The 25,934-nt window shown below is 41.3% G+C and overlaps 1 protein-coding gene across 2 annotated transcripts in view; it reads right to left on the bottom strand.

Annotated features, from left to right (window-relative positions):
* Positions 1-226: 226 nt before the first annotated feature.
* The window catches only part of LOC111144867 (LY6/PLAUR domain containing 6B), a 179,686-nt gene continuing 153,978 nt past the window's right edge, over positions 227-25,934 (bottom strand). Inside the window, exons 1-5 of one of the 2 annotated variants that reach the window (XM_022499439.1) lie at positions 14,025-14,048; positions 9,005-9,125; positions 6,427-6,525; positions 2,483-2,613; positions 259-957 (exon numbers count right to left, since the gene is read on the bottom strand). In XM_022499439.1, coding sequence (XP_022355147.1) covers positions 778-957; positions 2,483-2,613; positions 6,427-6,525; positions 9,005-9,119 — 525 coding nt within the window. In that variant the 5' untranslated portion in view covers positions 9,120-9,125; positions 14,025-14,048 and the 3' untranslated portion in view covers positions 259-777. Of the gene's footprint in view, positions 958-2,482; positions 2,614-6,426; positions 6,526-9,004; positions 9,158-14,024; positions 14,049-25,934 lie in introns of those variants that run through there. The other variant, XM_022499429.1, reaches the window with a different exon arrangement.

The following is a 25,934-nucleotide window of genomic DNA, read 5'->3' on the forward strand; positions in this document are numbered from 1 at the left end:
CGACCTTCTCAATTCACTAATTTGCATTGAACATCCCAAGAAGTGTCCTTTCCAAAAAAGAAAAAAGCTAGGTCACTTTGGCATGGAAGTTTATAATTTAAGCCAGAATATATCACCCATGGTACATGGAAACATGACTTCAGTGACCTCCTTTACAACACTGGTAAATGTTTTATCTGAGGTCACCAGGTCAGTCAAGAAACACACAAGCATGCATTCTACATTGTATAATTTAAAAGCTTTTATTTCCCCCCCAACACGAGCAAATGGGTTTCTTATTAGTTCAACTAGAAGTCTTCTTCCTATAGGAGTTGTCTTTCTCATTGACTATGTCATTGGTGGGAAAACTGCATTCTCACGGGGGAAGGGTGAGATTTCATAGAGACACTCTGAGCTCGTCATGCACAGTAAGGAGACGGTCTGGCCCAGCAGCTTCCAAAAGAGTCTTGGGGTTGACGAATCCCTTCAGCTAACAGCCTGGGCAGGCAGGAGCAACACAGGCTTATCACCACCCACCCGTCACAGATGCTGGCAGGCTCCTCCCGCTGCAAGTGACAAAATGCAGCCCCTCTGGCCAGGAAGCCGGGAAGCCAGACCATCTCCTCAGTCCCCTTCCTTGATCCCATGGCCTGATGCAGGAGTGCTCTAGCCCAGCAAACAACTGGCTTCCGCTTCGGGGTCCAAACTGCAGTCTTCTAGTGCGAAACTGGTCTTCACTCAAATGTTCAGAGTTCACGCAGTTTTTGGCCTGTGCTTCAGGAGGCGGTTTCTGCTCTCCTAGGAACAGTGGCTTTGCATCAGCAGAAGCACAGAGACCCAGGCAAGCGCGGGTAAGGAGGGCGTGGGGGCGCCGCTGCCGGATGTCCTCTGCGCGCGCATCACGGCGAAGACCGCATTCGTGTGGTTGGTGGGTAACTCTACGTTACAGATCATGCCTTCACAGCAGGACCTGCACTCCTGTCACAAAAGCAAGACGACAGGGGAAAGAGAGTGAGCAATGGGAAAGAGAGGAAAGGCGGAAGCAAAGAGCCACCGAAGCAAGCTTCTTCAGTGCTGAGACTGGACAGAATTAGAGTTCACCAGCTCATCCAGTCTACGAGAGCGTCAGGCCCCCTCGAGTAACTTTCCCCCCGACTGACCCGGCAGTACGGATGATCTTGAAGTAAGGGCGAAACTTCTCATTTAACAGAGATTTATCTGCAGCGAGCCAAGCATAAGCACGTTGGAAAGAAGACGAAGGGGAATTGAATAAGACTGCCTGAGTCAACAAATCCTCTAAGGTTTGTAAGGAAACACACTGAAACAAAAATGAAAGCGAGGAACCTTTTGGACTGGTCATTGATTTTCTTTCTCCGTACTACTCGTTAAGGGATAGTAATGGCTCTCTATTGTCTATACTAACACCTGATTCCTATCATTACAGCAGCAATGGCTTGCTAGTTATAGCTGCTGGGTGATGAAAAAGGCTTGCTCCCTCCCAGCACAAGATGTTTTCAGGGGAAGCAATCTCCTGTCATAATACCTGGAACGATGTTTCAACCTGATAAAGCTAGCCAGCCATTCACAGAGGCTTCCAGGCTGGCGAGCTGAGAAAAAAGCAGCAGCTCTGAAATACCTTTATTGGCAGCTTTCAACCCTGGGTGCATAGGAGAATCTCCTTGGGGAGCTTTAAAAAAGAAAGATGCTGATGCCCAGGACCCCAGCCTGAAGTTCCGTTTTGGCCCATCTGGGATCCCCATCCCCCACAACATAGCTGTGAAAGTTCCCTGGGAGACTATCCTATGGAGCCAGAGCCGGAAGCCACTGGTGTCAGAACCACTTTCTGTACACATCAACTAAATCAAACTCTACAATCTCATGAAATTAACACACTTTTCAAGTAATTTTTTTTCACAAACATTTCAGAATTCCAGGCATATAAAAGAGGAAAATTGCTCATTTAGGACGAGAAAGTCGAGATCGAGTGATACAAAATCTATCTATAGTTCATCCTATTCAAGAGATGAACTCTTTCAGACTCTCGCTTCCTCATCTAAGCTGAGGTAGGGGGTAAGACCAGGACTCCTTAGTCAAAGTGTCCCCATTTCCCTCTCCTCACCTTCCAGCTTCCCTGGGCAGTGTGCTTGGTGATACCTGGCCAAAAACAAAATCTGTGAGCGGGGCTCTGTGGGTTTGTCATTCTCTCATGGATGGTTTGCTCTCAGGCTTCCAGAGCACACTCCAATCTACCCAAAGTCCGAGGTCTAGGGTGTAGTTGTGTGGCCTGGGAATTATTGGTTGTTTTTGTAATGTTATTTTTCCTTGAAGGACAGAGAGTTTGCAACTTCTCTGTGGTCTCCGTTGCATCACTGTCAGGGAGTCCTTCCCCAAAGAGTAAACACATACACCATCTCATTCATCCTTCCTGCCTTTCCATTATGTGTAACTAACCATCAGGAACAAAAAACCTCAGAACAGTAACTTTACACACACAACTCCTTACTGTATGTTCAGAATCTCGGCTATGGTGGCAGCCAACAAAATGACATTCACTTCTGGAGGCACATTTTTTGGTGATGGATGTACTTCTTCCACGACTGGTGAAGTGGTGAACTGTCAGACAGTACTGTGTATCTAGGCAAGAAGAAAAAAAGCAACCTCCTGTGTCACATTGCAAAAGAGAGACTTGAAAATCACTTCAGAAAGGACTAAACTTCAGGACAAGCCTTAGGTTTCCAGGCAAGAGCGTTAATGGGAAGAGCAGACACCTCCCCTTTGGTGTCCGCTAAAGCTGACCTTAGGTCTGCTATTTCATATCAAAGTGCCTGTATCTCTCTCTCCCCATGAAACACAGGTTCCAGGACTCTATGAAATGAACGGTGTAAATGCAATGGGCTAGAGCACTTTGGTGTATTATTCAGCATTTGCTTCTTATCTACCAAGAGGCAAGAGGTGAAATGAAAAGCAGATGCTTCAAAGTATACATCAAGACCAGCTTCCTGATGCACCCAGTTCCTACCCACGCTCTAATCCCCCCAAGCATGTCTGACTTTTCCTGAGTAGTCCCATTTTTCTCCTCTTTCTTTACTCTTACTCCTTCTGTCCCCTCCCTGCTACGTGCCTAGCTGATTTCTACAACTTTCCTTAGGGCTTTAAGCACTCATGTTTTACTACTTTGAAAGAAAGTGATCTCATTCACTATCTGAGGACCTTCCGCTTTGGTTTCGCATCTCTCTGTAGTGATCTCAGGCCACTGCAATGCTCCTTAGGTTACTGAGAAGGGACGACAGTAGCAATATCATAAGATGGGGGTAGGGGGAGACTTGTTTAATACGGAGAACACCCGGCTTCACAGAACGGCCTCAGTCACAAGTGAGCCCCTTCAGGTCCTTCAAGCTCACTCTCTTTTAAATAAAATGATGTTAAATAAAAAGTATGCTGGGGGCACCTGGGTGGCTCAGTGGGTTAAGCCGTTGCCTTCGGCTCAGGTCATGATCTCAGGGTCCTGGGATCGAGCCCCGCATCGGGCTCTCTGCTCAGCAGGAAGTCTGCTTCCTCCTCTCTCTCTGCCTGCCTCTCTGCCTACTTGTGATCTCTCTCTGTCAGGTAGATAGATGAAATCTTTAAAAAAAAAAAAAAAAGTATGCTGACATTTCTATAGGGTTCTTGTAACTTCAAATAATACTAACACCTACCAAGTGGGTACCAGCAGCTACACACTCTAACATGTATTCACCCAGCCAATCCTTACGATAAGCCTTAAGACAAGTCATATTAATACCATCGTACAGATTAAAAACAACAATAACCCAAATCCAAGGCCCACAGTTGTAACTGGGGTAGAAGGTGGTGGAAGGTAGGATTCTAACCTGGGCCGTTTTCTAGGGTTTTGTACTCTTCCCCAGAACACTATTCTGCCTCTCAACATACTCAGTATGAAACCAGATGATGGTGTGGGGCGCTCGACAGGAGTAGCTGACTTCCGCATTCGGAAGGAAAAGGAATGACTGTAATGTTTTGGAAAGGCATTTCAACCTAGACTTCAAACAAAGGAGAGCTGAAAACTGGTAGCTGTGTTGTTCATATAAAATATCACCCATGCTAAAGCAGCCCTGGAAAGTCAGAACAGAAGCCAGGGTAAATAAAACAAGAAATGTCATTCTTGTCATATCCTGTTACACAGAGAACCGCTCTTAACAACACTGACAGACCACAGAAGGAAAACTCAAAGGTGAAAAGGAAACCTGAGATGATATCCAACAATAGTTGTGGGCCTGTTTGCCCCAAGAAATGGTTGACTATCACTCCCCTAAATAATGAAAAATTGTACGAAATTACACCCTCAGGTAGAATTCCAGATGGTTAGTTAGTATCTTTGGGGCTTGACTGGAGAACAATCAAGATTGCACCCTCATGCACACTGGAACATGGGGTTATTTCATGGCGAGCTCTTTAAACAGTAGGTGTTCAGGGTGGACCTGGAAGAGTCCACGGGCTTCGCTTTCCCATCTCTGACATTTGCTTGGTGGTAGAAAGCTGCAGCATTCCTCTTTTGTTCACATGTTTCAACAGAGATAAAACTCCAAAACCCCAAATATCCATGCACGTTCCCATTAAAAATGACTTTGATGAATAAATGACAATTTGGAGCGTTACGCACAGACCCGGGGGAACAGTGTTTTGATACAATTCAAAATAATACGGTCTGTGAAGATGAAGCACAAGAAGTTAGACATCAATGCCCCAATTTACTACTGTGTTCATCCTTACCACCGAGTGTTTCAGGGGAATTTAAAGCAAATAGCAAAAGAATGATACCCACCTTCTGAAATAAGGTAATAAAGCAAGGATTGGTCAATCTTGAAAACTGTGAAATAACTAAGATATATTTCTGTGCAAAATGTAGAAATCTCCAAATGCATAACATACAGTCATGTATTCATAAGCACGTACCCAATTGAGGGTCACTCTACGGAAACATAAAAGAACCTCAAGAAAAAATTATAATAATTATTTTTGAAAAGAAATCATGATAAATACTGTCCAAGTAGATATCATAACCACTTGTTCTAATTTACAGAATCAGGGACCCAGGCCCCAAAAAGGTCTGCAGTATGGACTATTTCTTGGGGCCACACACTGGCTTTCTCTGAAGAGGTAAGGCTATTTCACTGCTTTGTAGAATACGATACAGAAATTTCCAAAAGAGTCAAGGTAATAGAACACCAAAACTGGTCATCTTTAACTCTGGAAGAGATTGTCAGTTGGCTGGTTGGCTTTTCTCAGGCTTTTAGGTCTGAAAACCTAAAAAAAAAGTACCTCCTAAAAAATGTGAATAACCTGATCTTATAGCTCTAAGTAGAGCTTTCCCAATTTCAATCTCCCGCCAGCACATCTGGTCTGCCTTACCACCAAGTCTGTATATATTAAATCACTGAACTTCTTGTCCCTCGATTCCTATCACCCTAGTCCCAGTTGCCATCTTCTCTTGCCTGAAGACAATGAAAGACCCCATCTGGTGTCCACTTCTACTCTTTTCCTCAACCATCCATTCTTCACATAGCAGCAGAACAGTATTTTAGAACACAACTAGTATCCTGTACTTCCCTAGCATACAACCCCCTCCTGCCTTCCCATCACATTTATAATGAAATCCAAATTCGACCAGAAAAAGAAGATCCTATGTGCCCTGGTCCTTATTTCCATGAGGCCCCTTCTCTATCTTCCACTAAGTTTTAATGGCCAGTCTTCTTCCTGTTGACTGAAGAGGCCAAATCTTGTTCTCTTGCAGACTTTGCATTTGGGATTCCCTCTTCCTAGCATGTTCTTTCTACAGATCTCCACATGGCTGCCTTGTTTTGGTCAGTCAGTCAGGTGTTAGTTCCTCAGAGATTTTCCTGACCACCTAATCAAAGGCATGTGTTCATTCTATCAACAAATATTTACTGAGTGCTTAGCATGGGCCAGGCGACTGGACCGGGCACTAGGGATGTGTCAGTGAACTAAGCAAACTAAGAAGATACTCAAATGTTTGTCAAATGAATGAATGAGTTAATAAAGCATCAATGTATCTCAAGAGTATAAAAACCTTTCTTTGCTTCAGCCAATACGTATGACTTTCCTAGAGGTATCATCAAGCATTTCTGAAATTCCTGGAATGCCTTAGACAATATTGTGGTTTATTTGTTCTGCCTGATAAACACTATTTAAGAAATTCTCCTTGGAGACACATACACATCGACGAATTGAGGATATGCCATCAGTTTCCAAATACTGTCAGAATAGTCTAATATCTGCATAGTCTCTTAAATCTCTGATTTATACAGAGCATCATCAGCCTGTTAATATGCTAATTCCATTATATATGGCATGTCTGCTCAGGGCCAGACATGAGAGACCTAAATGAGGTAGGATCACAAGAGCGTCTTCCAAACTCAGCACACTTACTTTGTGGACACCATTTGTCTTCTGCCCATCGATTGCAGTTATAATTATCTCCGGCATTTTCACAAGTAAAACACTTAAAGCTGTTTGGAAATGGCGTAGCTTTAAAGAAAAATGCATGGTGAAACAGAAAGGTTACAAAGGACAAACTTTCAAACATCAAAGATGGCACAAAATTAGCAACTTTTGTTAGATCAAACAAAACGTACAAGCCATCATCCTGAGAACTGTTGTTGCTAGCGAGCTGGATGTAACTGCCAGACTTTGGGGCATGTTTTTTATTCCCTTTTCTTTAAATACTTTGCCTACTTATCTACTAGAGAGTACGGAAAATGATTCCATAAGCCACTCTGAAATATCGCTCCATTACAATTTATAATTTGGGAATAAGTGCGAATTGAGAGAATGGGCAAGGGTGGGGATGGTGTCAGAATCAATAACTTGGTACAGAGTGGCCCCTGAGAAGAACTAGAGTCAGATAAGTGTGAGCTTGATTTCTACTCTTCCCACTAAGTAGCTGTGTGGTTTTTATATTTCAAAGAATAATAATATTTACAGCAACACTAACAGTGAAGATCCCCAGGACATGCAGAGGAATCCTGAATATTAAACAAGAGGTTGCAATAAAAATATCTAGGAGAGACCCTACCCCCTTGTCGAATCATGCTAGTTTCTGTCCACATGCCCTTCCATTACAGCAATCTCACTTGGTATATGTCAATTATCACAGCATTAGACCTCAGTCAGGAATGTAACATTTCCTATAAGGATGGGAGTAATTCTCAGGCACTTATACTCAGGCTAGAGTGTTACAGAAAGCAGGAATTATGACTGCTGGCTATCTGCATTGAAAGCAACAAGAATGTCCTTTTTGTCTCTATCCTTTTTCCCCCCTACCTTGTACCTTGTTGTTTTAATGGGCAAGAAGTCAAAAGTATAATGAATTTGACATGTCTTTACAAGCCATGATATAAAGCCTTGTGTAAAACTTTCAATTCTTCCATTTCTGGAGGAAAAAAACAGATAACGATCAAGGAGAACCCCAAACCACCCTAGTAACCTGACTATGCATTGGTCAATTTTTTTTTCATTTTTTTAAATGTGTTTTTTTCTTATCATAAAATTGTATTAGACCCAAAAAGTTGAAAATGTGTAATTTAGATTTTATGAAAACTGTGCCATGTCATAAATAATGTAATATAATCATAATATGATCATTACCAATTTAGAAATGTATAATAAATGATAGTTCAAGGTGTGTGTGTGTGTGGTACACATGTGTACATGTGTGTGTGATATATATGTGTATGCACATGCACACACAATGTCCTAAATAATAAAAAAGCAAAGTAAAGAACAGTAATGATATAGGCTTCATTTAAAAGTAGTATAGGGGTGCCTGGGTGGCTCAGTCAGTTACGTGTCTGACTCTTCATTTGAGCTCAGTTCATAGTCTCAGGGTCATGGGATCGAGCCCTGCATCAGGCTCTGCATTCAGCGTGGACTCTGCTTGAGATTCCCTCCTTTTCCCTCGCTCTGCTCGCATGCATGCTCTCTCTCAAATAAATAAATAAATCTTAAAAAAAAAAAAAAGTAGTAGTATAAATACAGTGGTTCCTAAACCTGGCTGTGCATCGATAATATCAGGAAAGCTTTTCTAAAAAGGAGAGGGGGTTGGGGAGAGAAAGAAAAGAAAAAAATAATCTGCATCCACCCTTCTGACGACTGAATCTCTGCAGAAGGGACCAGGGAATATGTAGTTTTAAAGTCTTTTATCATGATTCTGATACTCTTCCAGGTGTGGGAACCCCAGGCATTGGTGTTTCTACCAAACAATTGTTATCTACAACAATCTTTCCCTAATAAAACATATCAGAGAAGTTTTATTTGTCTGAAGAGAAAGGAAGACAGAGGATATCTGTATACAAGCACATATATACACATATGTATGTAAAGTGCAGAGTCTGCCTGAGATTCTCTCCTCCTCTCCCTTGGCCCCTCTGTGTTTGTGTGCTCTCGCTCTAAAATAAATAACATCTTTTTAAAATATATATATATTTATTTTATCCTATAGATGATATTCACTGATACTTTTTTTTTAAGAAATTAGTGGGAAAGTTTTCTTTCTAATAGTGACCGCACGTTATCAATAAAAATCCAAGTAATCTTTCCCTCTAAATTTCAAACAAACTAACCTGTTCCAAAATTGTTAATGACCATTTGAAAGAATGTATCATATATGGAGAAACTTCCTACAGCCAATATCCTTCTACAAGGAACAGATCAACAAAGAACACTGAATTTTCTCTGCTAAGCCGTTCTTGGGAACAATATTCAAGAGCTTATTTTAAACAAGAACCCCTTGGAAACTTCAGCAGAAAGCCAAACCATTTTAAAGAAATGGAGCAAACTTCTGTCACCATGAATTACCCCTCCCCACAGAAGTAGGGAAGAATTCCTGGTTTATTCTAGGTGTAAACCAAACATTCCAGAGCAGGCAAAGTTACGATAGGTGGAAAGAGGGTCTCTGAATGGTCATCCTGACCCCACAGCCATGAACTATGACTCGACCAGTACTTACGGTCCAGAGGAGGCCTCACGTTGTAGAAGTTGATGTTCTTGCCCAATGCCCAATTTTCTGACAAGATGAAGACCTGGACAGCAGCAACAGCCAGAGCATGACGGAGGGGCAGCATTCTGACCTTGGCTGTGGGAAAATCCCAGACTCACATATCTACGATGAAGAGAGAGACTGGTCACAGTTATCTGCATTTTGTTTATCAGTAGGAGAATGTTTTGCTTCCCTTTGGAAATCCTGATTATTCAAATATATTCCAACATCTACTTGTTCTGTAGGGCCCATACCTGTGGTAAACGGCATTCTTCCCACACAAGTGAAAGGTTTTGTTGTTGTTGTTGCTGCTGTTTTTGTTTTTTTTAGTTTTTTTTTTAAGATTTTATTTATTTATTTGACAGAGAAAGAGATCACAAGTAAGCAGAGGCAAGCAGAGAGAGAAGAGGAAGCAGGCTCCCGGCCGAGCAGAGAGCCCAATGTGAAGCTCGATTCCAGGACCCTGAGATCATGACCTGAGCCGAAGGGAGTGGCTTAATCCACTGAGCCCCCAGGTGCCGCTGTTTTTGTTTTTTTTAAATGATTTTATATATTTATTTGACCAAGAGAGACACAGCGAGAGAGAGGACACAAGCAGGGGGAGTGGGAGAGGGAGATGCAGGCTTCCCATAGAGCAGGGAGCCTGAGGTAGGGCTCGATTCCAGGACCCTGGGATCATGACCTGAACTGAAGGCAGACACTTAATGACTGAGCCACCAAGGTGCCCCCACACAGGTGAAAATTAAGCGATTACTGCCTTCTACTGGTCAGGCCTTGACACCAGCCAGCAGAGCTGGGGCCAGACACCCAAAGGCCTTTTAGGCTCCAGTATAACAAGCAGCTGCAGGGGTGTGGCTGCACCGCATTCTCTCACTGCCTGAGGCTAACCGGGGTGCTTTGTGCTGAATCACCCAATCTCTTACTGGCCAGGGTTCAGAGCATGGTCCCCTGAAGTTATACCAAGCCACCTTTCTGTCAACACCATTCCTTGAGTAAACACTCGGGTTTGAGAAATTCTGCAACATTTTCAGAACCTGGAAGGAATCATAAGAGTTGGAGCAGTGGGGAGCACGGTCCGTAAAAGAACAGTGAATTTGAGAAAGTGAGTCTCTGCTGGATCCCAGAGCACAAAGGCATGGAGAGAGAAAGGATTCACTGTAAAAATGCCATCCCCAGGGGCACCTGGGTGGCTCAGTGGGTTAAGCCTCTGCCTTCAGCTCAGGTCATGGTCTCAGGGTCCTGGGATCAAGCCCTGCATCAGGCTTTCTGCTCAGCGGGGAGCCTGCTTCCCCTCCACCCCCACCCTCTTTTCTTTCTGCATACTTGTGATATCTCTCTCTCTCTCTCTCTCTCTCTGTTAAATAAATAAATAAATAAATAAATAAATAAGAATACCATCCCCACCTGTGTCTGTCATACCTGGTGCAAGAAGCTGCCAGTAGGTTCTAGAGGAAGCAGAATAAAAGTTCTTTGAAAAGCTGAAAACCATATAATATTAGTCCTAGCCCACAAATACTACTCACAGCTTTCAAAGACTTAAAGTAGGCAGGCTTGGTACCCATGAAACAACAGATGTCCACAAGAGCACTGAGTAAGATGGTTCATCTTAAGTTCCCAGAGGTCCTACCCTCTAGAAGCAACCTGGTAGTAAGAAGATCTTCAGGAGAGATGCTAAGAGCCTATTGTGTCACCATAAACTTGTTCTCTTTGGCAAGGGGGAGGTGTGGGAAGTGGAAAAGAATATAACTGGAGTCCAAAGACTTTGGTTCAGGTATTGGCTCGCTCTCTATTAGCTGCCTGAACTTGGGCAAGCTCTGGAAGCTCTATTAACCTCAATTTCCTCATCTATAATGTGGCTTAATAACACCTGTTCTGCCCACATGTCGGGGTAATTGTAAGCATCAAATATAGGCTCAGGTAGACTCACATAGGATAATGTAGTAACAGCACTTGTAATACGAGTCTGTGAAAATGCTGGAATCTTAGAGTTCAATAATATTGCCTGAGTTCATTTTCTTCTTGCTGAATCAGCTGGTCTCAGTAGGTTTAGGGAATTTTTCAAAGAAGAAAAGTGTGATCTCTGCACATATGAGCATAATCCTTCACATGGAGATTTTGTCTGAAGCCAGGCTACTAATGCATGGAATCTGGGGATTTTACTTTTCTTGTGTTGGGAGTAGATTGGTTTTCCATGTGTGGCTAATGTCTATCTATGGAGATGGAACTGGATAACAGACAACATACAGCCATAGCACCTCCATCCCTATAAACAGCTTCTGCCACTGAGAACTGAATCTCTAAGGAAGTACTCAGTGTAAAGGAAAACCTGGCAAGCTTCAAAAATCAATAGTGCTAAACTTTATATACTGCATTTCATTTCAGTTCAGGACAGAATGAGACCTACTGTTTCTATATATTTTTTATATATCTTTTACATGAGAAAAATACATATATATATATTTTCCTGGTTCTACTTTAGAAACCAAAATTGACCTTTCAGAGTTACCAGATTTCCAAATCCTATGCATATGCTCTTTCTGAAGAAATAGACATTTCTTACAGCTAACTGTATTACTCCTTACAAACAAGTCATTACACTGGTACAAATTCTACTTCTCCTATTCATTTCTCTGAGTTGGACAGTTCCATATTCATTATGAATCTGGAGCCCACGAATGAAGACCCCTGCTTTACACCAGTGGGGAGTCTTTGAGTAGGGGAGACTAATCCTTCTTTCAAAAACCTCAAATTCACTGTGTTCCAATAGCCACCCTGTACGATGTCTATGATTCTAGATTGAAGAGTCATATTGTCTACATTCAGTCCCTTTTCCATCACTAAGCAAAGGTGGGACTTCAAACAAGTCGATTAAACTTCCCAAGCCTCAGCTTACCCATCTGTAGAAGAGGCATAACAACAGTCCCTACCCCAGGGTGTTGAAGCACAGACTAAATGACACCACGTGTATGAAGTACTTTACCCAGTGCTGGGCACATGGGCACTTTCTATCTGGTAGTAAAGAGCATTGGCTCAAATATATCTTTCCAAACATAGAGCCTCATGCAAGTTCCTTAACCTCCCATACAACAACTTATGCATCTATAAAATGGAAGTAATAACACTTACCTCATAACGTTGTGGGAATTGAATTAGTTGATATTATGAAGCACTTGAACTATCTCATCAGCTATGTTTGCCATTTTCTACTACTCCCCAGGTAAACATGCCCTCTGATGAACCAGAAATCACAAGCCAGAATCCCTGGTTTGCCTCATGTAATCTCTATGTGAGACAGAAGCCCATTCCTTCACTCAGTGTGGCTATTGTATAGAAAGACTTTGTAGTGCACAGAAAGACCTTGTTATTACTGGATCTCCAAAAAGGTCTTTGCTCTCATCATGTCTGCATTTTAGAAGGAGAAGATAGGCAATAAATATGGGAAAAACATAATTTCAGATAATCCTAATTTTGAGATAAGTACAATAAAGAGATGTATTAGAACAGGAGGAGCTACTTTACATATATGGTGGGCCCAGGATGAGAAGAAAGCATCCAAGCAAAGAATCAAGAGAAAAGATACCACGGTCCCAAGATAAGGAGTGTGCCTTGTTGAGGAACTCAGAAAGTGGCCAGTGTGACCAGCATGTTCCCGGAAGGGGAGCCCAGATCATACAAGCACTTACAGGCCATGGCAAGGATTTGGGATCTAACGAAAATCAAGGAATGATTTGGTTTTAGATTTCTCTAGTTTTGAAAAAAGTGCTTTGTCTCTGCAGACTGATAAGTCCCAAATCCTTAGCCTTATTTCTAACTCCCAGAATAAAGGGATGCCTATAATAGAGAATATAGAGGAATGTAGAAGTCACCTATCTGGGAATCCCAAAGGCATCTCTGAATAAAAGGGTGGATGGCAGATGACTTAAAATCAACCAAAGGAACAACACACCCAAGGATTAGATTTGTATTTGGGTTTCTCTAGTCTTCAAAACAGCACCATAGGAAAGGTGGCCTCATTACCGTTGTACAAGAAAGGTTCAGAGGCTGCGCATAAAGACCCTAGCACACTGCCTGGAACATCCCCTCAAAATATTCCCACATAGTTTCCTCTAGCCTGCTACCCTTGAGCAGTAGTGAAAAACAAACTGTAGGAAAATTGCTTCCAAATGGACTGGTGTCTTTTCATTTTGTTTTCAACTAAAACAGCACAGCCTTATTCCATCAAAATTCTCTAGAACTGCAGAAGTTTTACCTGTCAAATGAGGAAAACACTAAATAAAAACATCGCCTATTTTCCAGAGCCGGCTCTATAATCCATTCCCCTATCCTGCTTTCCCCCAAGTGCCCAGATCCATCTCTATCTGCTCGGCAGTGGGTGGGTTTGTGTTAACATAACGGTTTTATCTTCCACAACCAAAAGACATTAGGATAATGAAAAAGCAAATGACTAAGTATGGTATCTGAAAGTTGTTTTACATTTAGAATCATCTCACAGAGACTCTGAACTAAAAATCATCTGCTGGGACTCTGCTGAGTAGGCTTTCAGTGCCGTCTCGGTTACAGAACAAGGTTACAGCTTGTATTTTGCTCCAAAAGGAAAACAAAAAAATCTTCATTCTGTTACTTTCTCCAGGACCATCATATAAAGCAGAGTCCTTCATAGAGGGGAGGGGTGACCTATAAGCTTCTTAGGGTTATTTGCAAAATTTTGTGTCTATACATATTTTCCCCCTGGGCTGAGCATCTCAAAGGAATCAGACCCAAATGATAGTGAAGAGAGGCTGCATGCTGTTTCAGGATACAGCTGTCATGACTGGGCTTCCTTTGACTTAGATGTTTATATGTTTGGCACTAAGAAAATTCCGTACATACATCAAGGATGTGGTATACACTCCTCAAGTTCAAGGGTAGCTCAAAAACATTCCTCCCCAGACAGAGCACATTATTTTTATACTATTTTCCCAGATAGTAGGCCTGGTCAGAAACCCCTCACCTGCGGTGCTGGCCTTCCATTTGTTTTATGATCTTCTCTTTGGAAAGTATGATAATTCTTGTTCCAGAAGAAGGCAGTGTGCTTCTTTGCCAAAAGATGAAGTGCTTTCTGCAAAGCACCTTTATAGGGATACCACAGGGATGGGCAACTCTCAGGCCTTCCAGGAAATGGCAGGTAGCCAGATTTATAAACTTACAAAACCTGCTTGAGACTTTGGCCTACTACTGCCCAGAGTAAAGGACCTACACAGCACTTGGTCCAGAAGCATGATTATGTCCCAGGTCTGAGTAGTCATCATCATCCTGTCCTATACATGGTATTTTATGCATCCACAGAAAACATGCAAAGCTGATGGGAGCTTCAAGAAGCAGCATGTCATTGACATCATTAATAATCTGGGGGCAGGAATATGACCTATGTTATTTTAAAATTACCTGGGTCAAGGCTCAGTGCATGGTAAATACCCTATAAACACCTTTTTGAATAGAACCAACCACTTAGCTATGACCTATAAGGAACGCTTCCCTTAGCAAGTAAGACAGAGAATGTGGGCAGTAAGGAATTGGTAGAGTATCCAAAGATAAAGAAATGGACTCACAAGGAGAGATGAAAAAGAAGAGTCCAGATAGATGTGGTAAATATTGGTACTTCCTGCACAGTTGCTGAAAATGAGTCAGCAAGCCAAGGCTAACTTCAGCTGCCAATAAAACAAATGAAATGGATAATTTAAAGGAGGCAGCTCTGCTAAGTCCAACATGCCCAGCAACACTCACATTCACACCTTCCTGAAAGCATCACTTATCCCGCAGTAAGACACTTTAATGACAAAATTTAACAGGCCTGGCTTCTCTTGTAAAAAGAAGGAAGGCAAAGTGGAAATTCAAAATGAGTGCTGAAATTTTACTCAGAAAGAATGGACTCGATGAAAACACTGCTCTCAGGAGGAGAAACTCGCCAGAAAACTTTACCATCCGCAACAAAGATTATGTTACTTGTTTCTGGCTGTTGGGTCAGGTGGGCCAATGGAGATACTCTGGTTCCCATCAAATTCAAGAACAGTGTTTCATGGGACTTATGCCGAACTCTGTGCCAGTTCCCTTCTTTGCAAGGGGACTGAGTTCTCAACCGCTGACCTTGCCTGGCCATTGAGAGCCCCATTCCTAAGATGAGAGCTTCTACCTTCTCTAATCAGTATTCTATTTCTGGTACATGAAAAATCTTTCTTCCCCCTAAGTTTAAATATAAATTTCTTGGGGCATGTGTGTGGCTCAGTCAGTTAAGTGTCTGCCTTTGGCTCAGGTCATGATCCCAGGGTCCAGGGACCAAGCCGCGAGTTGGGCTCCCTGCTCGGCAGGGACCCTGCTTCTCCCTCTCCCTTGGCCCCTCCCCACCCATGCTCACTTGTTTGTTCTCTCTCTCTTTCTCTTGCAAGTGAATAAATGAAATCTTTAAAAAAATACATAAATCTCTTTAAAGATATTTAGTTTAGCCTTTTTATGTGCCTGGAGCAAAATACAGGAGAGAAATTAACCTTTTGCCCAATCTATTATTTTCATCAGAAAATACAAAATCTCCATGGACAACAACATTCACTAAGGAAAAATAGGGTTATGACTCAACCTCTCATTACCAGCTTGTCCAAATCTTAAAAAGTAGTAGGACTATAAGTCATATTTTTATACCAGGTACTCTGCGGAGCACTTAGAAAATAATAAATAAGAGACATAATCCCAGTACTCACACATATCATTGGGGCCAAAAACTCAATGTGGTATGTGTCTGTCAAGGGTTAATATAATCATTTTAAAAAGTAGGAAAAACAACAGACTTTAGGTTCAGAAAGGGCACCCAGAATAAAATGCTGGTTCTACATTTTTTTTTAAAACGGGATCAGCATTTTAAAAAAGTTTTTATTTAAATTTCAGTTAGTTAACATACAGTGTAATATAAGTTTCAGGTGTACAATGTCGTGATTCAACACTTCCATACAACACCCAGTGCTCATCACCGAAAATGTCCTCCTTAATTCCCATCACTTATTTAACCCATCCTTTCACCCACCTCCCCTCTGGGAATCATCAGTATGTTCTCTATGGTTAAGAGTCTGTTTCTTGGTTTGCCTCTTATTTTCCCCCCTTTGTTCATTTGTTTCTTAAACTTTACATACGAGTGAAATCATATGGTATCTGTCTTTCTCTGACAGATGATGTTGACAGTGATGTGAGCATATTTTCATATATCTGTTGGCCATTTGGATGTCTTCTTTGGAGAAAGATCTAGTCATGTCTTTGGCCCATTTTTTAACTGGATTATTCACTTTTGGTGTGTTGGATCTTTTAAGTTATTTATAGTATACTTTGGATACTAACCCTTTATCTGATATGTCATTTGCAAATATCTTCTCCCATTCCATAGGCCGCCTTTTAGATTTGTTGACTGTTTCCTTCACTGTGCAGAAGCTTTTTGTCTTGATAAAGTCCTGATAGTTCATTTCTGTTTTTGTTTCCCTTGCCTCAGGAGACCTATGTAGAAAGAAGTTGCTATGGCTGATGTCAGACAAGTTACTGCCTCTGTTCTCTTCCAGGATTTTTATGGTTTCAGGTCTCACATCTAGAGTTTCATCCATTTTGAATTTATTTTTGTGTATGGTTAAGAAAGTGGTCCAGTTTCATTCTTTTGCATGTAGCTGTCCTCTTTTCCCAAAACCATTTGTTGAAGAAACTGTTATTTTCCCATTGAAGATTTTTTCCTGCTTTGCCAAAGATTAGTTGACCATAGAGTTGTGGGCTCAATTTCTGGGTTTTCTATTCTGTTCCATTGGTCTATGTGTCTACTCTTGTGCCAGTACCACACTGTCTTGATGATTACAGCTTTGTAATAAAACTTAAAGTCTGAAATTATGATGCCTCCAGCTTTGCTTTTCTTTTTCAAGGTTGCTTGGCTATTAGGGGTCTTTCGTGATTCCACACAAATTGTAGGATTGTTCATTCTAGCTCTGTGAAAAATGGTATTTGTATTTTGATAGGGATTGCATTAATTGTGTATGTTGCTTTAAATGAATTATGTAGTATTGACATTTTAACAATATTTGTTCTTCCAATCCATGAGCATGGAATGTATTTTCATTTCTTTGTGTCATGTTCAATTTCTTATGAAAACTATAAATTCTACTTCTACATTTACTAACCAGGTGACCACAGAGTTAAGAAATACTGTCCCCATTTGTCAATAAGATAAGGGAGGCTTAGAGTCATGTAGGTAAATTTCTTAAGCTGTTGTAGGAATTGGGTGTAATCACACAGGTAAAGCAGCTTTTACTTAGATGGCGTTGAAGAAATGTTAGGTCCTTACCTTCCCTCCCCATTTCTTCAGACATCATTAGCAGGAGAACAGAGATAAGATTAAGGGATATAACTGTCCAATTCTGTTCCATACTAGCTGGACCAAATCTGGTAAACAGTATTGATTTATTTGCACTAATTTCTAAAGGATATTTAGGAATTATCTTTCTTGCAACCAAATGAAAAGTTGGAAGGAATCCAAGGTTCTTTCCACTTCTAATATTTTATGATTTTTATAGAAGGATACTAATGAAATTTCCAGTTATACCATAAAAAGTCATAAATGTAATACAGTATTCCCATATTTCAGATTCCTGCTATAATGTGTAGAAGGATAAAAACTTTTTAAAATTTCATCAATCATAGGATCAAAAATTCACAGAAATGAATATCTCATTTCTAAATAGCAGGCTGCACATTTTACAGTGCTAAAAAGTTTTTTCTACTACATGCAACCTAATAAAATGTCTAAAACAGGGCTAATATTAAAATAACATTATGCAAATGAACCTTAAATCTAATCAGGAGTTAATACAAGGCAATAAGTGTGCAATTTGGGTGGGAAAATAGTCAAATCAATTTTAAAGACAATTATCTAAACGTGATTCAAATTTTAAGGAAAAAAAAAAACTAAAAAATAAAACCCTTCCCAAGTAATAGCTTTTCTACTGAGTTTTTGTCAAAAACATGAGTTTACATGTTTTGAGAAGGTTTTGATGACACTGAAAGAGATGGTTAAGAACTCTATGTGAACAAGATTAAAAAGCTTAGATGATTAGGAATTGGATAATGTGCTCCTTCTAAAAAGAATCAAGATTGGTTTGCCGGGTTTTATTGAACTATTTGGACAAATGGTGGGAACCTAATAAATAGATGTTAACTGATGAAATTCGAGAGTATCCTTCACACAGGTGAAATCATTTTTGCCCAGTTTATATCCATAAATGATTTTTAGGAGGCTTATGACAAATCACTTATGCATTGAGGTTCTCAAAATGCAGAGTAAAAACCTTATTAGATGAGAGGAAGATCTTAACCGCTAAACTTCGTTCACCTATTGTGCATTACCTTCCACTCTGTACTTCTTAGGGACTAAGGGGGACACATATTTTCATTATTTGATAAAAGCAAACTCTTTCTGATACTGAATTCTCAAACTGATGGGCCCTATGTCTCATCATACAGAGAGCACCAAACAACATATGGATGATGCCTGAAATTTATTTCAAAGAGCTCCAGACGCATCCTTCAATTGGCCATTTCTTTAAAAAAAAAAAAAAAAAAGCCAAGGGCATAATATCAAAAGATAATTCTATAGTGATATTTCTGCTGTCGGGGAGGCAAATGCGAGAGATTATTTTCTTTTCCATGAGAGAAGCGGGTCTTTAAATTTGAGAGAAAGATACCAGCGGACAGGCGTTCTGCAAGAGAGCTGCGGGCACACAGGTGTTTAGTGCTGTTAATGAGCAATTCCACTGGCGGAACTACACAGACATAAACTAAGCGGCAGCACAGGCTGGGCATGGAAGACATTGTTTTTATGTCCCATACCCTTGCTTGCTTTACTGAACCCGTTTCTTTTAATAACCAATCAAGGCTCTCATAATAGAAATCAAGGCTGTAATGTCCAACAGCTGGCTAAGAATCCATTATTCTACATTTGTTGGAGAGATGTTTCTTGCCAAGTGCACATTCTCATATTATATCGCATACACAACTCAACTGAGAAAATGTAGCTTTCAGGGTCAGCGTGTAGATGACGGCTAGTACTTCTGACTTCATTTGGTCCCAGCTGACATAGAAAAGGGACCATAAAAACAAAGTGTGCACAGAGATGTGTTCCTCATTTGAATCCTTCTGTATCTATTCTAACAGGAGAGAATGTCTTTACAAAGCAGAAGTCTTAGGCAATCAATTCATCTGGATATGCGTGCATGCATATATGCACTCCCACACACATACATGTACGTGTGTGCATATACACAGACACAGATTTTTTTTTAAGATTTTATTTATTTATTTGACAGACAGAGATCACAGGTAGGCAGAGAGGCAGGTAGAGAGAGAGGAAGGGAAGCAAGCAGGCTCCCCGCTGAGCAGAGAGCAAGATGCAGGGCTCGATCCCAGGACCCTGGGATCATGACCTGAGCCAAAGGCAGAGGCTTAACCCACTGGGTCACCCAGGTGCCCCACAGACACAGATACATTTTATTGAATGATTTGATTGTTTAAGTGTTAACTACATGCCAGGTTGTAAAAGTGTCCCTAGAACTCTGTATGAAAGACAGTATTACCCATCATGTCAGCTGTTTTCAGCACCCACATGGTTATCTTCCAATTGGGAGAGGGTTAGGATGCAAAACTGTTATTCTATGTCTGGTCTGTCATCTTTCTTCTGCACTAGGGTTTTATGTCACTGACCGTTGTTTATAGAGCCCTCACTAACTCAACTTCATTCTTGATTCTACAGCTGAAATACATCACACAAGTAAACAACATGTTTGTGGATATCATCTGAAAACAGAAGGGCATTTTAAAAAAAACACAAACTGCACACTATAGCAAAAGAATATCATGCTGACTTTTGCATAGTCACAAAATCCGGGGCAGATTAGTCAAAGAACTCTCTGGAAGCTGACAAGCTTATAAAAGCAATCCTAATAAAAAATATCTGCATTCTGCACATATAACAAAGTTACAGCATTTCACTTGCTCTATAAATTGTCACTATTACCACTTGGAGCAGAAGGAAATGTACATATATAAAGATATATATGTGCATAATTTCATATTCCCAGAGGAAACTGAAAAATTATGTGCATTAAATAGTGTTTTAATTGCAACATGAAAAACTGCATTTAAGCAATAGTTCATGATTGCATCAGGGTAAAGTCAAGTGTAAATGTTACCGAGTATAATGGCAGAAAAATGGCCTTTGTAGGCAGCCCAGTCTGGGTGCAAATTCTGACCCATTACTTGTTGGATCTACTATCTCTAGCCATTCCCTCTATTTCTCTGAGACTCAGTTTCCTTATCAGTAAAATAGAGATACTAAATATCTGGGGTTTTTTTGTTTTTTGTTTTTTTAAGATTTATTTATTTATTTATTTGACAGACAGAGATCACAAGTAGGCAGAGAGGCAGAGAGAGAGAGAGAGAGAGGAGGAAGCAGGTTCCCCGCTGCGCAGAGAGTCCCTTGTGGGGCTCAAACCCTGGGATCATGACCTGAACCGAAGGCAGAGGCTTTAACCCACTGAGCCACCCAAGTGCCCCCTAAATATCTGTTTTGCAGAAAGTTGTGAAAATTGGAGAATAAATAAGTCCTTACCCATTGCCATTGTTGTCACATGATCAATGGGAAGTGAAATGTAGAGATTTATGGTTGGTTCCTCTATAGATTACAGGCTGGCAAGTATCATTAAATTCATGCAACACCTACTTGATTAGGACTGAAATTCATTATACATTTTTTCAGCTCTCAAATTCTATGATTGTCTGAGCATATATGAGAGAAGGGTGTAAAATTCCTCTGAAGACCAATTTTAGGAAAACTACTCTAGAATATATGTGGGAACAAGAAGCCTAAGTTTAGCATTTTGATTTATCTGTTTTCAGATAAATCTATATTCTTAGCCTTTACTTACGCGATAGGCAGTTGCTCTTACAAAGTTTGCTTTCAAAAGCAGCAAGCTCTGTGCGCCACATGGGTCCTTACCTGTACTTGCCACTCGTGTTTAAAGGCTTAGTTCATGGGGCACCTGGGTGGCTCAGTCGTTAAGCTCTGCCTTTGATCCCAGCATCCCGGGATTGAGCCCCACATCCCACATCCCTCATCCTGCATCACATTCCTTATCCCGCAGTGGGCTCCCTGCTCAGCGGGAAGCCTGCTTTCCCTCTTCTAGTCCCCCTGCTTGTGTTCCCTCTCTCACTGTGTCTCTCTCTGTCAAATAAATAAATAAAATCTTAAAGGCCTAGTTCAAATATTTCTCATTCATTCAACCTTACTATATCTGCTCCAGCCCATGGGTTAGGCTCTACTCTGAAAAAGGCTTGGGGTTCGTTTGGGGACAGAAGACTATATCCCTCCTTGGTTAGCACTGGATTGGGCACAGCAAGTTCTTAGTCCTTGCTTTTAGAGGAGCTGAGAGTTTCTAAAGGTCTCACACAATTGCAGGCATCACTGATAAAAATACATTGGGAGGAAAAAAAAAAACCTTTTTCATCATCTCGACCATAGAATTCCCATTTCAACTGTTTCTGTAGATTTTAGGCTAACCCTGTGGACATTGCGAGAATACTCTTTTCAGCAATGTAAGTCTACCCAACTACGCCTAGTGTATTCACGTGTTGTTCGACACACACTACGGCAAGCTCAGAAAATGCTATGACCACACCATCTTCCCAAGCTATCCTCACAGGATGGAAGGGAAATGAACCCTCCAGGCTTTCACCTTTTGTCCTTCCAGACCTACCCTCTATCCCTCTCCACTCTGCTCTGTGCCCTGCAAAGCCAAATAAAGATCACTCACACAGTTCTTTTTTCCACAGACTTCCAATTTAGTTTGACTAATGGCAGACACTCACAGGTTAGAGGACGGGAAGAAGTTGAGAGTGGGGTACATATTCCCTTGATTCACTCCTGCCTGGTTGTTATCACACCCCTCAGCTTCCGTCTCATAGCTGACTCCACAGCCACCTTCTCTTGGGTTCTGAGAGCCATTCTCTCTCCTTGCCCTGTGAGCCTATAGAATAAACTCTTCTCTGTTGCAGACCCTGGAGCATGGTACTATCTCTTGCTAGTTTTCCTAAATCTACCCATACCATTATAAACAGCACCCTATTAATTCTCTCCAATTATACCAGTCTGAATATACCCTTGAATATGTCTGCCTGCCAAGTCCCAGCCAGGACCCTGACTGAGCCTTGAATCTGGTCCTAAAATACCAGGAGTCACTTTGGACCAAAGCATCATGGCTTATTATTATACTGGACTTATTATACTTCTTTTTTTTTAATTTTATTTATTTATTTGACAGAGAGAGATCACAAGCAGGCAGAGAGGCAAGCAGAGAGAGAGAGGGAGAGCAGAGAGCCTGATGAGGGACTCAATCCCAGGACCCTGAGACCATGACCTGAGCTGAAGGCAGAGGCTTAACCCACTGAGCCACCCAGGCACCTCGGACTTATTATACTTCTTATAGGAACAGCTATTGTGAATAAACATTACTCCTTTACTAGGTAAGAGTAAGAGCAAGTATTATCATTGGCTTATAATAAAGCAACATTTGAATTTATTCTATAAACCTAGGTAAGAATGAAGGCTGTAGAAAGAAAATGAGAATATTATATAGAAGATAAATCTATCTGAAGAATGTTAGAATCTCGGGCAAATATCACAAGTCCATCAAAATTAGCTTTATCTGCTTCTACTGTCATTGAGAAATAACATTAAATAAGTAAAGAGATAGGCAAATTCTTGAACGTCAATAAAAGAGCTGAGGAAACAGAACACATGTTGTTATGGACAGAGTCCTGAAGCCCACTGAAGCTTTGCGATTTTCAGCCTGTACCCTCTTACGGCATTATAGTACCTACAAATATCTGCACAGAGATGTAGGCTTATTTAAATATAATAAATCCACTATAAACTGGAATCCTGTATTAATACAATGGTGCTTGGCCCTGTAGTCTCCTTCCTAAGATCTTATATTTTGAGAAACACCATGAATTTTTACATGACAATAGGCTTCTCATTGAAGAAATTTTCTCGACCTGCCCCCCTTTGGTTAGGCTTCTGATTACTTCTCATCTTATGCAGTCCCAAACCTTTCTACAGAGATAATGTTTTTGGTAGCCTCATTTGCCCAAAAAACACTTCCCTTCACCTTGCAAGGTTACTCATATCCACCTTTCTTAATTTTCTTTCCTCCTCCCTTTCCATTCCCTGCTACCCTCACTCAAGGACAACTGAAAGAGGGTAGAAAAAAGTTCAGCTCGAAATATACATTGAGATCTCATCCATATTCTGTACCAATTTCCAGACCATAAAACTCCTTATTGGCAGAGAAAGTGTTCTGTGATGATGCCTACAAGAGTCCCTTTTACCTTGTACTTAAAGTACACCTTGAATGCAGATTTTAAAACACTGGCATATAACAAAAGAAGTCAAAGAGGCCAAGTAAGGAAGTCTTCTCTTTTCTAGTACTTTCTTGTTAGTGGACCCAAAGACTCCCTTCACTGAAAGCACCTGAGAGAGAAGACTAGCTTAGGGATGAGTTAAGGGTGGCAACCAGAAAGTGATGGACTAAGGAAGCGCTGATGCCCCTACTTACTATTCAGAGTTTGCCAGAACGTGAAGCCTGCTGTAATGGATGCCCAGCTCACACTTCTGATGGCAAAGATGACGGACTACTAGCGCAGAGTTACAACTCTGGGTTACCACATCCCACCATGGGTGATGACCACTCCAGCAGTGAGCACAGTGCCTGCACTTCAGGGTAACCACTCCTCAGTAATCCAACCCCCCAGCACCCCCAACGACTGCCTATATGTGTGCACAGGGTAGACAGTTAGTAGTCGTTGAATAAATGCCTGACTAAGGTGGGCTTCACCCATTCCTTCAGTTTCTAAAGTCCATTTCCTTGACTCTGAGGAAGACTGATTTCCCCTTCCCCTCTGGTGTCAGGGCTTGGGCAGCAGGCGATGGCCCCAGCTTGTGGCTGTGTAACCTCAAATTAGCAACCATCCCCTATGACTCATCGGCAAAGAACTTTCCCATCTGAAACGAGTTAATCTTGCCCACACGTTCTTGTGAGGTAAGTGCCCTGTGTTCATCTGCAGGTTATGAAGAGGAAATTGGAGACGAGAAGGTTTGGGGCTGTGCCAAAGGTTATTAAGGGTGTCTGCTGGGGAATGAAGTCACAAAGCAGGGATCCAGGTTCAGCACCTCCACCCACTCTGGATCCAGGCCTTTTCCCCGTGCTTTGACCACCTTCTCATTCTCTGGGCTTTCAGGAAGGTGTAGACAGTATCTAGCAGATATGTGCATTTCAGAGGGAGAAAAAAATCATGATTTGGCCCTGCTAAATAAATACTTTTGGATATCTTTCTGAGGAGAACGCCTCTCCGAAGTCATCTCACATTCAGATCTTTTCCAGCAAAAATACGTTGTTAGATAGATTTCATACTGTCTCCTGGAAAGAAGGCTGAGAAGATATATCCTCACTGCTCTTCCTGGGAAATGCACAGGGAGGTTCACCCTTGGTCCTCACAGACACAAGTCCGCGTGCAGGCTGCTGTGGCATTCACGTTGCTCCCCTTGTGAGTCTCTGAAGTGCCCACAGCAGAATGACAGCATGGCCTCCTCTCCACGCTTCATTCACCCGGGCTCTTGCTGCTCTACAGCTTATTTCTTGTCTCTGATCAGTTCCCCGGAGCACGCACACAGCACATATCTCAACCTTTTTAATTATCAGCCTTCGTGACTTTGCAAAGAGAACCAGGATTGGCTATTTACGAGGGCAAAGCTTCATCCATCAGAATCATGTCCTTTTCTCTTTGTAGGTTCATCTTCCTCCTCCCACCTTCTAGATGAGGACCTGCCTTGAGTTTCATGCTCTTCTGTAATTACTATTTACCTCCCTATAGTGTGTTATTACTACTACTCTCCTTAGGGACCACATTCACTCTCACGCATTCAACTCCCATTCCTTGTCAGTTTCTAAATCAGGCCCATCCCTGACCTGAGGAGGCTGGTCTACCAACTATAATTTTCTGCCATTTTTATATAGCTTGAGTTGGAGTAGATGACTATTTCTTTTAGAGAATGACTCCTCCTGACAGACATGAAAACATTTGCTATGGCCACAGTAAAACAGCATAGTAGTCGTACATGAGTAGACAGACAAATGGAACGGAAAGTCCAGAAACAGACTCAAATACATGTGGGAATTTCTTATATGGTAAAGGTGGCTCCTCGAACCAGTAAGGTAAGATTTTACTTTAAGAAAATGAGTTGGGACGACTGGATAGCCAAGAAAAACATAAGACTGGATACATATCTTATACCACACACACAAAAAAATCAAAGCCATTACAGTTCCACAAGAGAAAATTTTGAACACAGGATGACATTAGATAATCATAAGGAATTACTGGTGTAATAATCACATAAGAGTTATGTTCTAAAAAGTCCTTATATATTATTGATATATATTGACAAAAAGAATATATGTTGGAATACTTGGGTGGCTCAGTTGGTTAAGTATTGACCTTGGGCTTAAGTTATGATCCCAGGGTCCTGGGTTTGAGCCCCACAAAGGGCTTCCTGCTCAGTGAGGAGCCTGCTTCTCCCTCTCCCTCCACCTCTGCCTGCCATGTCCCCTGCTTGTGTGCTCACTCACTCCCTCTCTCTCTGTCAAATAAATAAATAAAATCTTCAAAAAAAGAAAATATGTTACCTGAGGTTTGCTTTAAATATTCTCAAAATGATAATACATTGTATGTTAATAAAAAATAAATATTCTCAAAATGGATGGGAGAATAGGTAAAATAAAAGATTTGCAAAATA

This window comes from Enhydra lutris, unplaced genomic scaffold (assembly GCF_002288905.1).
Source record: "Enhydra lutris kenyoni isolate GAN:26980312 unplaced genomic scaffold, ASM228890v2 scaffoldscaffold1, whole genome shotgun sequence".
Taxonomy (NCBI): domain Eukaryota; kingdom Metazoa; phylum Chordata; class Mammalia; order Carnivora; family Mustelidae; genus Enhydra; species Enhydra lutris.